Here is a 14154-nt window from a genome sequence, read left to right as displayed (position 1 = left end):
CTGCCGCCAGATACTGTGAGTCAGAGTTTTCGGAGCGAAAGGGATCGTTTCCCAAGTAGAGCGCAAACAATCAATGAAAGAAAAATAAACCCCTCGCTCAAATCTGCACTCCTCCCCTCGGGTTTGGAAACAGTCCTCAAATTGTTATTTAATAACATCGCACAACATCAGTTATCTTTACTTCTCAAGCTCCTTTTCTGACAGCGTGGGTACTTCTACCGGCATTGTATGAATGTGTATGAATGTGACAGAAAAAGCGCGGTAAACAGCATCGCTGTATGAATGTGTGTGAATGGGTTAATGTGACTTTGCTTTGAGTGGTCGATAAGGCTAGAAAAGCTCTACATTTATATCTATATACGGTCCATTTACTATTTAGTAAACCTGCGCCAGGCACCAGCTCATTCCTTTCACTCTCCTCTTGCCCTTTTCTTTCCCATCTTCCTTCCCCCTCGTTGTGTGTAAGAGGTGATGAAATGCTCCTAAATTACTCAGACTGGTGTGACACATGCCATGGTTGCTCCCACACTGGTCGGTCCCTACATCAGCGGAACAATAAAACTGGAAAACAAAAGGAAGTGAGGAAGATTTTCCATGGCACGAGGATTTCAGGGCCGCATTGGCGGTCACCGAGTTCACAGTGAGCTCTCAGAGAAAACTACTCCGCGGTTGACACAGAGCCAAAATGGGCTCAACGGGCTTAAGACCAACAGCTGGTTCTGGTTACCTAGCAACTCCCAAGCTGGGGGCTTCAGTGATGGGATAGTCCATGAAGGGGGGGGGGGGGGGGGTAACCCAGTGGGCTTTCTTTGTGGCAAGTGCGGCAGTGAAAAAGGAAAAGCTTGATTTCACGATATGAAATCTTGCCCCCAAAGGGGCAACATGCTACAGGCCACCCAACCTGGCAACCTGAGGTTTGAAGAGCAACATCCAAGCACAAGCGGCACTTCTCTGATGCATTGTTCAGGGAGACACCAGGAAGCCATCATGGTTCTGTGCTGCCAGCACACAGATATTAATATTACTGATCAGTGATTATCAGGGATGTCCCAGAGTTTGTTAAATGAAATGTTCGAGGGCCTTCACAGCCCTCAATGCCAATTTACTCAACTTCTGTTCTCTTAATGTCGGTCGTGTACGTCCACCTGCATGCTTCTTAATACGAAGCAGCAACGCTACACTCTATAACGGCGCATAAATGTTAACAAGAAAAGAATCCGGTGCCTGTATTCTTGGGAGTGCATGCTTTCTTGAGTGTGTTTACGATCCCCTGACATCTGTAGAAAAAAGAGAGGAGGTGTATCCTTTTTTTTTTTCTTTTTTCCAACAGATTTGCCTCCTCCAGGCCCCCACATCGGACCCTATCAGCGCCCGGGTGCACCACCACCACCCCAGCCTGTCTCTTGTTCCACTATGTGGACACACAAAGACCTTGTTTGTCCTCCCTCCGCCTGCCCTCCTCCAAACTTATCACCACCAAAACGCCCAGCCAAGAGAGGGTGAGGGAGGGAGGACACATAGGGGGTGAGAGGAAGGCAGGGCCGAAACTACATGTACAAATGTAAGACAAGAAGTGGGGAAGAAAGCGGAAAACATATACGCTGACTTGAGGATACCACAAGTGTTGACAGTGGAATATTGACAACGCGGTGACAGAGAGGAGACGAGAATCCATCCATGCCCATCTCGTCTTTAAACGTCGTCTTTTGTGCTTTTGATAGCGAGGCCGTAAAACAACTGGGGTCCAGAGACAAAAGCAGCTGTCAGTGCAATTGAACAGCGGACAGTGCAGTCCAGATCCTTGGCATGCGCACACACACACACACACACACACACACACACACACACACACACACACACACACACACACACAAAAGCGGGCTGCATGAGGACGAAACGCAAATTTCTTAGCTCTTCCAGTGGTGATTGAAAGTGAGAGAAAAATGGGAAGAAAGTGTCATAATGGCTGCTGATTATGATCATGAGCCAGATTTTCAATAAAATTACACTGCTTGTTTTGCACTCCGAGTAATGTTTCTAGTCAATTTTCATGCTAATATTAAGCATTATTTTCACATTATATGCATCAAAATGAGCACTGACAAATCCAAGTTTTAAGAACCAAAAATCAAAAACAATGAGCCCAAAATACATTTTTATATCTTCTGCACCCTGAGACAGACAGCCTCCACACACAAAACAACCATTAACGCTCTCACATGGGGACACTGTGACTTTTGACCCTCCAGTTGACAACCCTTCAAATCTCAGCGTCCTCTCGCTGCTGTGGTTTCCAACCAAGGAAACGCTGTTACACTGACATGGTTTCTTCCTCTCACACAGACACACACTCACACACGCGAACACACACACACACACACTCTCTCTCTCACACACACACACAGTTTTCATGACACACTTCGTTGCAAAAACATAAGAGGTTCATTACCCTTAAGGCCAAATCCAATCCAACCCCTCCCACCCCCTCACCACTTGCCATCACACACACAACACAGCTTTTTATTATTACCCTTAATCAGTATATGTACACACGCACATGCACGCGTGCACACGCATGCACGCACACACACACACACACACACACACACACACACACACACACACACACACACACACACACACACACACACACACACACACACACACACACACACACACACACACACACACACACACACACACACGCACACACAGAGCTCAAGACAATTTGATACATGCTCCTTGCCTGGAAAATGCTGTCTCCACATTCTTCAAATCAAGGGCTGCACATGGCATAGGAGGAAATGTGGTGGAGAGAGGGACACAAAAAAAAAAGAGAGAGTGGGCGTTGGGGGATTCTCACACAGATTGCCCTGGGGTTATCCTCGTTTCCTCTCTATCTCCTCCTCAAGCCTCCAACCCTCCCTCTCTCTCTCTCTCTCTCTCTCTCCCTGTCTTCCTTCGCTTTCTTCACTTGCTTGTCCACTGCTTATTTCCAAATCTGTCCTCCTTCGTCACCTCACCCCCAGACGCTCCATTTCTCCTTCTCCAACGACTGGTACTCTTGAGGAGGGGGGGGCGGCAGAGGAGGGCAGAGGCTGAGTACAGGGGAGTGAGAACTACGGTTGTCACTGGCCCGTGCGGTTAAAGCGATGCTCCAACTCCTTTAATCTCCAAAGAAGGGGAGGGGGAAAAAAAAATTCTATTCGTCTTCAGCTGGCAATCAGCACTCCGCTGTGCTCTCCGCTTTCCGCCTCTTCAGCCGAATCACTCCTCAGCCTCCCCTCTCCTGCTCCGTCTCCCTCTTCTCCCCCTTCACGGCAGGTTTAGGCTATTCATTCAGACGTCAGGCTCACTCCGTTAGCCTTTTGTTGCAAGTCAGAGAAAGACACAGAGAGAGAGAGAGAGAGAAAGACCGAGAACGAGAGAGAGAGAGAGAGAGAGTGAAAGGGGTGGGGGGATAAAATGGAAAAGGCGAAAAAAAGACAGAGAAAACAAGCCGGTGCCACAGCCGCGCGCGCAGGGGGAAAATAAAAGAGGGAGGTATAAATAAAAGAGACGAAAGAGAAAAAAAATCCTTGAAGAGCACCAGTCACAGCGAGAGGTGCAGCGCTCCTGGCACACGTTCGACTCCCTCTTCCATTCTCTTCGACCTTCCTCTTCGCTCAACATTTTTTCTTTCCCTCCAATTTTTTTCTCCCCTCCCTCCTTCCCTCCATCCATGTCGTTCTGTTTTATTATGTGTGATCTTGCCTTCACAGACCTTAAGGTACCCCCACCCCAACACGTACACCTCGGGCATTGCATTGCATATTTTTCACAAGTTTCGGATTTCATCGGCCACGCCATTTCCTCAATGAATCAACAAATCAGTTAATCATGGCTTTAGCTATTCTGTAAATATAAAGATATCATGGTGTATAAATGGATTTAGATTGATTTGACCCTTATCTTTGAATTCATGTTAAACGATCCCCTTCAGACTTTAAAAAAATAGATGGAATAACAATTTTATATGGTTCAATAACTTAATTTAATAAATTATTTTAACTTACATCATCATCAACTGGAACAAAAAAAATCCAGATTCTATGAATATGCAATTATTGACAACATTTCAGGGATGTTCACCAAAACTTTTAGATATGTAAAAATAAGCATTGGCTGAAATTAGATTATCCGTTGTTTTAATCTTGTTCTTTTTTCTTTATTCATTCTTTTACATGTGGGCTTTGTTTCATAAATTCAGTCGAGCTTTCGATATGATTAAATAAGACCGTCAGTGTCACAAAGCTTAGAAGTGCAGCGCGGGGGTGAGGGAATGATCCTGGATCTGTGTGCAGACATCAGAGTTAGATTCATAAATGGGCCAATTTTAGCTCGTTGCACATATATGAGACACGGTGCACAGGTCGATTGATGAGTAACAAGAATTTCTAATGCGTCTGAACAATCGAATGAATGACTGCATGAGTTTATATGCGCAAACACTGAAGGCATGTTAGGTTTGAAGTTTTGAATATACACAACGCACTCCATGTATTGTCATATGTTTTGATTTTGTGTAGAGTGCTGTATGTGCTTAGTGTGCGCACAACAGGAGTGCAGTCAGTTTAAAGAGCTCCATTGAGGAGGTTTGGTTACGACGTGTAACCAGAGCCCACAAACCAGGCCTGGATTGAAAAAGCCTCATTCATGAGAGGGTGGCGCGGCAGGGAGAAGGGCCTACTGTATAATTTGACCTCTAAAAACTCACCAACCCATCTGCCTCATGTGATCTACATGGCGTCCTGTTCCCAAATGATTGAAGCACAAACGAGATTCTGTGGAAAAGGGTGAGAGGAGAACAGGGGCAGTGAGAAAAAAGAGGGAGAGAGCGAGGAAGAGATGGCACAGCTGCAGGTGGATAACAGATGTTGAGATTTTTTTTTTAGATCCCGTTCATACCCCCTCTGTGCATCGCTCCACCTCTCCAGCGCCATCACTCTCCTCCTACACCTTTTTCTTTCTTGTGACTTGGGCCAACTGCCCTGGTTATAGAGAGAGGGATATGTAAAGAGGATGTGAGCATGTGGGGGAAGAACAAGGGGCATGAACGGGGGGAAGGCAATGCTCTTTACATGCCTCATGTATGCTGCAGTTTTGGACAAACACAGTAGAGAACAGGCATCCGTGAACATGACTGACTCGCCTGCTGAGAAATGTATAATATTTTCCTTGGGTGCCAATTAAAATTCATCTGCATCTCAACACTTTATCTGAAAATGAGAATCAAAAGGTGATTAAACTTATCAAAAGGTGATTAAACTTACTAAACTTATTTAAAGTAAATAAACAACGATCATTTATAGATTGCTTACTTCATGAATCAAGCCAAATGGCAGGAGTTTCCAGCTTTTCAAATGTGCGATTTTTCTGTTTTTATGCGTTTTATATAACTGGCTTTTGACTGTTGGTTGGACGAAACCAATGAAAATGTCACCTTGAGCTCCGGGGGACTGTTCATCATTTTCTGTCATTTCCAACTCGTAAAGTCCTATACTAAGTATTTTGATTTCATATAATAACAGAAACAGCCAATATGCCTTTATCTTAAATCTTCCATGCTTATGTCTGAGTAATACACCATGTGTATCACTGGATTGCCGATGTCCTCCCCCTGCTTTCCTCTCCTCCTTGCAAGATGGCATGACAGGGTTTCAATTTAAATAATCTCCCATTCCCACTCCTCCACCCAGTTTTTAGACTCATTGCCTCTAAACCAATCATTTTTTTCTGCTCTCTAATCTAAAGCAGCCCTCTATTCAACTCCACTTCTTGGGCTGTCTTACCTAATCTCCTCTGTTCTACTGTCTCTGGTTGGGATCAGTTCTCCCATCCTCGCTTTTCCTCATTTCCCTGCAGATGGGCTCAGCTAGGTATGACGTTTGTTTAGAGACATATTTCTCCCATTAGCTCAAAATTATTTTTTGCCCACAATTTTTCTACAAAGAGGGAGGGCAGAGATAGACCCAGGAGTGAAAAAAAGAGACAGGTGATATTTTGAAGAAAGAAAAAAAGAAAAATCAAGGGAATAAGTGAGAAAATAAGTTTTGAAGGTTCACAGTATGTAGATGTAATCCTGGCAGAGTGGGAGAAATTCAGAGGACCGGAGCGTTTATTTGCACATGAGGGAAAAGGAAACCACTCTCTGACATTAAGAGGAACATCTGGTGGGGAGAGCAGCTCTGCACTGTGTGACGTCACCACTGACACCTGCCAACGCCAGTTTGCACTCGCTTACATAGATAGACACATGAATCATCCTACATACAAGCTGCACAGAGAGCTGATGGATGATACTAAAGGGTTATGTTATGGCCTTCAGCTTCATTTATGTCAACTTCATTTTTGAGAAATCTGTATTTTTTACAGCCAATGTGGTTTGGCAGAAGGCTCCAAGTACTGTGATACCCATGCAACTCAGCTGGCAATGTTCAGCAGTAGAACTCAGTCAGGCTCCAATCAGAATAATTGAAATTAAAAATGCTTCAAAGTTGCAATTGTGAGCAAAGTCTCGCTCCATAGCTTCTGAATTTAGGAATGATGGACCCAGCATCCCAAAGTGGGTTGATTTTAACTTCTGAATCAGGTTTCTAAAAACCAAGATTCTTTAGATCACTGATTGGATGATTCTTCACAAAACACTCCTTTGGCATTGTGGGTATTTCCTTACTTTTTTGTGTGTGTTTACAATATCTTGTACCTATGACTTTTTATTAAACAACCAGATATGTTCTAACAAAGTCGATGATATATATACAAATATTGAAAGAACCACACCTGCCAGTCACCTGTTACTGTCAGTGCACAAAATTAACAAGTCAGAATTACACACACTGGAATCAGCAATTTAAGATGATGTCTGTATAAGCTGAAATAACCTAATTTCCTCCATTAGTACAACACTTAAGCCCGTTTGGGACATACAGAGTGACCAGTAGCAGAGAAAACACAACATTTGTCTGTCAGCACAGATTAAGGCCAAAGTTTGACCTTCATAAAGTGTAAATTCAAATGGAGAGTCCGAAGTTGACAGACAGCTGTCAAGCCCTGGTTCATCTCTCCTCCCCCACCTTGCAGCCAGCAATCATCATCTAGCAGTAGTAGATGTCTCTCTCTCTCCCAACCCTCACCCTTAATCCCTCACACAGCGCAAAAACAACTGCCTGTATCTTTGACCTGCAGCCACGTTAATACATAATCTGCCATCTCCAGAACTAACATGCTATTACCACCCCCATCATCACGTCATGGGCCCGCACAAGGAAGGAAAATTTCAGCAAGTGTGTCACGCAGAACAGAACTGACCTGAGCTGTCCACAGACAGGGGAGCCGGCACACTCCACAGAGTGGAGGTCCCACAGTGTCACATACAGAGTTAGTGCTAGTGCAAGTGTGTTTGTGTGTGTGTGTCTGAAGTTAGGGATCTGATTTGCCGACTTCCCTTACCCACCTAGATCTAACACGCCAGAGGCTGTTCACCTTGGAGACCTTCGTTTGTGTGAATTCTACAATTCTTTCTGATTGTAGGTGCAACACATTGCTGTAACTAATGAATTGTGTCAGTGTATCTGGAGGTGTCATAAACTGACAACTAATTTAACTGAAAGGATTGCAAAATGTGCTATTGCTGCTGTTACAATATAATTTGATGACCTGAAAAAATATTGATATGAAAATTTAACTGTGTGGCTGAATCACATTTTGATGGGTCTAAAATGCTCCTGATTTATCCCACATGGAGAGAGCTAAATTAAAATGATTTATTAATACTCTCCTCTTGATGCATTACCTCAGCCCGCCATTTTGTAAAAGAAAAAATGTAATGAGTACATTTTGCAGTGTTTTCTGACAATGGACCGACCCTTTAACCAGGAGCAAATCAGCTTATATGACTGCCACCAAAACCCACGTTGCCTAGCAACATACAATTTAGGAATATGCTTTCAGAGTAGCTTTGCGGCCGTGTCCATTAACAAATGAAATTACCAAAGCAACCAATGCCAGCCACATTCCACATCTGCTGAATGTGCAATGTACAGTGGGTCCAAAAGTCTTAAACCACCTTCCCGTTTCCCAGTGTATGTGGCAGAATTGAAGAATTCCTTTAGAAAGTGTGTCTATCTGTGCTTCATGCCAAGCAGTGGGGATTGATTAATATCTGTTCCTTTGGGTCTATAAATCAGCTAAATCATTTGTTCCGAGTCTGCCTTGGCTGCCATTAAAGTCCATATCAACCTACTGGCTATGTACAGTAGTGCACAGAGACTCATAGGAAGCCAGGAGGCAACAGATTGAGAGTATCTGTGGATTAGTGCAGCAGTGGAAATGGAGGATCTGAAGGATTAACACCCCCCACCTCCTCACCCCTTTCTCATTACAACCTGCAGAGAGAAAATGACACAATCACACATCGGTCATCCGCACCGTAATTCGATTTCATCTGTCCAGTGATGCTGCTAGTCAGCCCCAGCCTGAGCATGTGCTCGTGGAGAAATCAGGCCTTGTCACCCAAAATGTCTGAAATGTACTTTTTATCAGATCATGGGCGTGAAAGAGCATGAGTACCTAACCCTAACCCATTAGGATGCACTGACTAAATGCATTTCATTTTAAACAGAAATCTAAACATGTCTACAAATCTACATCCAATAATTTTCCACACAAAAAAACATGCTTAACTCTACTGTACACCGGTTCACATGTAAGACCGATCCCTGTGAGCAAATCTCTTCAAGAAAGAAAGAAACAAAGCTAATTGCTATTCCACGCAGGTCAGCAGTCCACGTTGACAGCAGCTGGACTGAGGGAATGCTGTGTGAAGTCCAAGTGGCTGTTAAGCCTTCCCAGGCTACACTGATCATCATAATGCACTAAGACATCATTATTTACAAAACACCAGGGGCTTGGCAGCTGTAGAGAGATGGTGCGTGGCATAGCAGAAAGGAATACATAAAAAACAGCTGCAGTTGCAATGATACCAGCGGCGAGGGGCTGCATCGACATAATGCAACTTACTGAATGTTGTATGGTCGTGACAGTTTGTTTGATGAACAGGAGGGTCACATTCTTGCATTTATTCTGATTAAATGGACTGTATTTATATACCACTCTTCTGGTCTTTTCCCCCACTCAAAGTGCTTAACAGTACCCATTCACACACATTTCCATACACAGCACTGTTTATATCACACATCATTCCCACACAGCCTTCAGGGGCAATTTGGGGTTCAGTGTCTTGCCCAAGGACACTTTGCCACGCTGAGGAGCCGGAGATCGAATCACTGACCTTCTGGTTAAAGGACGACCTACCCTCTGAGCCACAGTCGCCCACTGAACACGGGCATTATATATAACTTTTGCAAATGCAACAACACATATTGTACAAATATGCACACCACTGAAAACTAAATCTAATCCTTGAGATCTCATATTCCAAGACAGTTAACACTGCTGCACACAATATCTGACCTTTTCTGATCAGGGAAGTCTTCAGTTGAACGGTTGAATGCAGTGACTGATGGGATGTAACATGAAGACTGTGCACAGTTGTTAAATAAGAAAGAGTCCCGTCAGCTGTTCCCCCCAAATTGTCTATATTGTGTTTCGTCAGTGCCATTTTGGGTTGTATATAATGGGGTGATATTGGATTCTGACAAAAGAACTGCGTGAGATTACTGAAATAATAAGTCTGACAAATTTGGCTCTCACAGAGATAAGCAGACAGGAAAGCGAGATGTAAGTATCATTTTAGGATCATGGCAAATGCAGACTTGAAAAAAAGCACAGGGGATGGATTGCCAGATGGGAAAAGTTATCCTTTTACGGTATTAATTCATAATCCTGACAACAGTTTAGAAAAAGAGATAGGCAGCAACATTTAGATTTTGCTCCGCTGGCCTAGATAAGAATAAAAGACCCATCATTCATCTATTGTTGGTGTAATGTGAACACAGGACAGACAACAAATGACAGCACTGACCATAAAGATAAAATGATTAAAAAGAAATTCTATTAATATTCACATTGTGTTTGGACTTTTTGACTCTTAAGGTCAAGCACCATGCATCACACACCAATAACCACACTCAGCTGAATAGATCTGAAACACGGTTGCGCAAACAAGAACAACAAATAATAAACTTATTTGACAGCGATGGTATTCACATATCAGTGATTAATTGTGATGAAGGATAAAAACATTGCGATGAATAATTTCTGACATTTCTCTAGTATCAAAGAAATGCCTGCATCCCAAATATTAGGTTGTTGCTTTAAATATACTGAATGGCTCTTAGAAATATCAAACATTATATGAGAGATATTCAAAAATAACAGGAGAGAACTGTTGTTTTACACAAAACCATCCAAAAAATTGAGCGCTCTAACACAAATAGAGGTTCTTATCTATCAAAAGCATATGACACAGCCAAGATAAACAGCAGATGATGTGGATGAAAGGGGGAAAAAAAAGGATTTACTTGTATCTGGAGACGCCATAGTGGACATGATGACTGGTGGACCTGTGCGTCGACTTAACTTCTGGTTAGCAACCAAGGCACTTTGGCCTTGAACTGGTGCTCCCACAATCATGAGGGCATTGTCTGATGCAGGTCCCCCACACTTGCGCATCAGTTGAGGACTAGGATGAGGACTGTGCATGGGTGACAGTGGCAGTAAGTTCCTGTCCCTCTTCATTAGCTCCATGGGCACAGTGTAATTGGTAGAGTATGCTTTTGGTACCTGTTGTGGTGGCTGCGGTAAAGCTGGCATTGACACAGGCATCTGCTGTGGCATACCTTGCATGGAGTGAATAGATCCTGGTATGGCAGGCATTGATCCAGTCATATGCTGTGGCATTATCTGTATACCCTGCATGGGCATCCCTGGCATCGCCATCCCAGAAGAGTAGGCTGACATGGGTCGTGACTGAACAGGCATAATGGCTCCAGTATATGGCCCTGGTGAGCGGGGTGGTTGGCCTGGGAAGCCTCCAGAGGCTTCCATGAGGTGCTGAGAGGGGGCACTGCTCGGCCTTCTACCTAATACTTCTCCCATTCTTGGGGAGATGTTCTGCATGGCCCCAGGGGTCGGTGGGGGCATCAATTGGGGGTCCACGTTTAAAGCCTGTGGAGGGTGCGGTGGATGGTGGTGCTGCTGCTGGTGGTGGTAGATGTCTGAGCGATGGCTAAAGCTATTAGAGCGGCCTCGCATGGGTGTCTGAGGTTGTGAGTGGGCTGGTGGAGCTTCAGTAGGTCGCTTGCAGTTCTGGACCACGCGAGACAGTACACGAGCCTGGCCCAGGTTGGGGGCGACAGTGCGGACATCATTCTCTTCCATAACAGCCAGCATGCTAGTAGAGTCAAATCCCTGCTGGATAAGAGAGGAGATAGTGCTCTCGGAGAGGCCCTCATTACGCAGCAGGGCAAGGAACTCATGATCAACTGTTTTCCTGGGGTCCACAGGCAAAGGCGTCTGTGGGGCAATGGGGGGAGGAGCAGGAAGAGGAGCAGGTAATGGAGTAGCAGGGAGATGATGAGCCAAAGCTGGGGCAGTCTCCACAGGAACAGGTGTGGCTGACGCTACTGCTGCAGTCTGCACTGGGGCAGGGGGAGCGGGAAGTGGAGCCGCCATAGAAAGGCTAGGGTCAGTGACAGGCATGGCAGGTGGATGTGGCAAGGACTGTTGTTGTTGCAGATGCTGGTGCAACTGTTCCTGCTGTAACTGCTGTTGCTGAAGCTGCTGCTGCTGTATCTGTTGTTGCTGAAGTTGCTGTTGCTGTATTTGTTGCTGTTGTAACTGTTGCTGCTGAAATTGCTGCTGTTGTAATTGCTGCTGCTGTATTTGTTGTTGCTGTTGCAATTGCTGCTGTTGTTGAATGGTGTAGGGTGAGGCTGTCTCTTGCCTCATAATCATACCTTGACTGGCAGGATCTACTACTAGACAGGTAGCTGCCTGCTGCTGGGGATCCAATGGGCGCCCGTTAACATCAGTATAAACTGACTGACCAGCCAGAGTTGGAGGCTCACTGGCATACCGAGGAGATACATTCTCCATACCGTAGTGAGCCGGAGATGGGTCTCGGGAGGGTAGGCGCTGTTGGCCATCTGGCATTATCTTGGCAGCAGTTACGGCACCAGGTTCTCTATACGCCCGATTCAACTCATGAGCTGTCGGAGGAGGAGGCGGTTGAGGGGATGACGGGGCTTGCGGTCCTACTCTCCCTACCTGACCTTGATCCCATGCAGCCCGAGACCCAGGTGTCATTCCAAAATGAGAGCCTGACCTACTGAGTGGATGTGGGTGAGGCGATGGAGGCTGGTGCTCTGGCCGGTAAAAGCCCTCAACTGGTCGAGGAGTCATGGCTGGATCTTGGGAAAAGTAATCCTGATGTGGAATGGATCCTCTGTGAGCCATGGGTGCTCTTTCGTAGTGGTTTAGATCCGGCACAGAGCCCTTCCTGTGCGCCCGTGGATTGTGTCGCTCTGCGTAAACCTGTCCGTAGGGAGAGTCTTGGTAGGAATACAGATCACGTTTCAAATCCAGGTCAGGGGGACGCACCCCTGGTGGTGGCTCGTACCACCCTCCTCCCTCTCCGTAGGACAGAGAGCTCCTCCGGCCCGCTACTCTTGCTTGCTGCTCATAGACACTCTCCGCCCTGTCCCACTGACCCTCATTCCCCCCTATTGTGTCCCAACTGTGGGAGCGACCAAGACTCAACTGTTTGTTAGGGACGAGCATTGGCAAAAATGGAGACAGCTGAGAAAGTGTTAACGGAGGAAAAACAAAACAAAAACAAAACAAAAGAAAACCAGAACAAAAAAATGTTCCACTTGTAGTAGTGTTGGTTTAAGTTCTCTTTCAAATCTCCAGTTACTGTAGCGTCACAAAATAGGACAAAGGGATGTGGAGGAGAACAAGCAGAAAAAAAGATGAAGCATGGTCTATCGCTTCACCTGATATCAGGTTGTAATATTGTAAGTCCGTGCTATCAGGTGACACCCTTTGGCGGCCAGTCCTTGAATAATTAATCTCTGGTCATGCTGTCTCGTTGTGCACGAGGAAAGAAGACACCACAAACAAAAACATCCCACCAAACCACACAAACACAGAGCGAACACTGCAGAGGTAGAGCAGCTACTCCATGGATGACAGTGTAACAGGATGCCACCACATGTTCTTGAAAAAAAACAACACAAAAAGAGGGGATAGGTTGGGTTATAGGTTGGGATGGGCGGGGGGTTGTACTAATCCAATAGGGTTTATCTCTCTCTCCTCTTGGACATTTTACTCGCTCTGCTGATTGCTCTGAGGGATTACATCTAAATAAAGCCTGTTTTAATTCCACTTCCCACTGCGACGTCATGTGGACCAGATACAAGCATATTTGGTGATGATGATGATGATGATGATGATGATGATGATGATGCCAATGAATAAGGATCCACCCCGAAAAACCCCTAACCCTCTCCTGTAGTCACTTACCCTCAGGTTGTTGACGCTGTGCTGTCTTCAACAGGTCTCAGATTTTAGTTCACTAGATTCACGGTGGAGGGAGGGGAGGCCAGGCAAGGCGCACAGCTTCATTGAATACAAATGAAATACAGTTCTCTCGGCTAAGTCCCATGTCCTGTCAGTAAACATCAAATCCACTCTGATTGGACACTAATCCTCCGGGCCCCATGCTTGGGCATAGCCACCACGCAACCGCTACCCAACTCACTCTGAAATGCCCTTGATGCCTCACTGTCCCTGCCCCACTCTGCCCGATTTGAGATCACTCAGACCTGAAGTCCGGGTGTTAACTGAAGGACACTGACATTTACAAAGCACTGAATTGCATGGAGATTGCAGAATGCATAACAAAAAATAGACTTGCAATGATTGTCCAGGTTGCCCACACAGTGATTGGCAAGATCACTCTTCAATACTACTGTTTCTCATTGAATATAATGATTCATTTGCAATATTTTTTCATTTGGCAATTGTATTACAACATGAACTCTAACTATATGCATTTTACTCTTCGCAAAATACACCACCTTCCCCCTCTTTCCTAAAGCTCCTCTGATCTCCTCCACATACAGAGACTCTGTAATCTGGATTTGCCAG

The 14154-nt window shown here is 45.2% G+C and overlaps 1 protein-coding gene across 7 annotated transcripts in view; it reads right to left on the bottom strand.

Annotated features, from left to right (window-relative positions):
- ctbp2a (C-terminal binding protein 2a) overlaps positions 1 to 14154 on the bottom strand; it is a 60349-nt gene that overhangs the window by 19455 nt on the left and 26740 nt on the right. The window contains exon 1 of one of the 7 annotated variants that reach the window (XM_035605635.2): positions 10524 to 13189. The exons of 4 other annotated variants lie outside the window; for them this stretch is intronic. In XM_035605635.2, the coding sequence (XP_035461528.2) occupies positions 10524 to 12783 (2260 nt within the window). In that variant the 5' untranslated portion in view covers positions 12784 to 13189. Of the gene's footprint in view, positions 1 to 2746; positions 3632 to 10523; positions 13190 to 14154 lie in introns of those variants that run through there. 2 more of the 7 variants (XM_035605636.2, XM_035605642.2) reach the window with 2 other exon arrangements.

The sequence above is a fragment of the Scophthalmus maximus genome, chromosome 10 (assembly GCF_022379125.1).
Source record: "Scophthalmus maximus strain ysfricsl-2021 chromosome 10, ASM2237912v1, whole genome shotgun sequence".
Taxonomy (NCBI): domain Eukaryota; kingdom Metazoa; phylum Chordata; class Actinopteri; order Pleuronectiformes; family Scophthalmidae; genus Scophthalmus; species Scophthalmus maximus.
The sequence above is the reverse complement of the archived record's forward strand: the minus strand, read 5'-3'. Positions and strand labels throughout refer to the sequence as shown.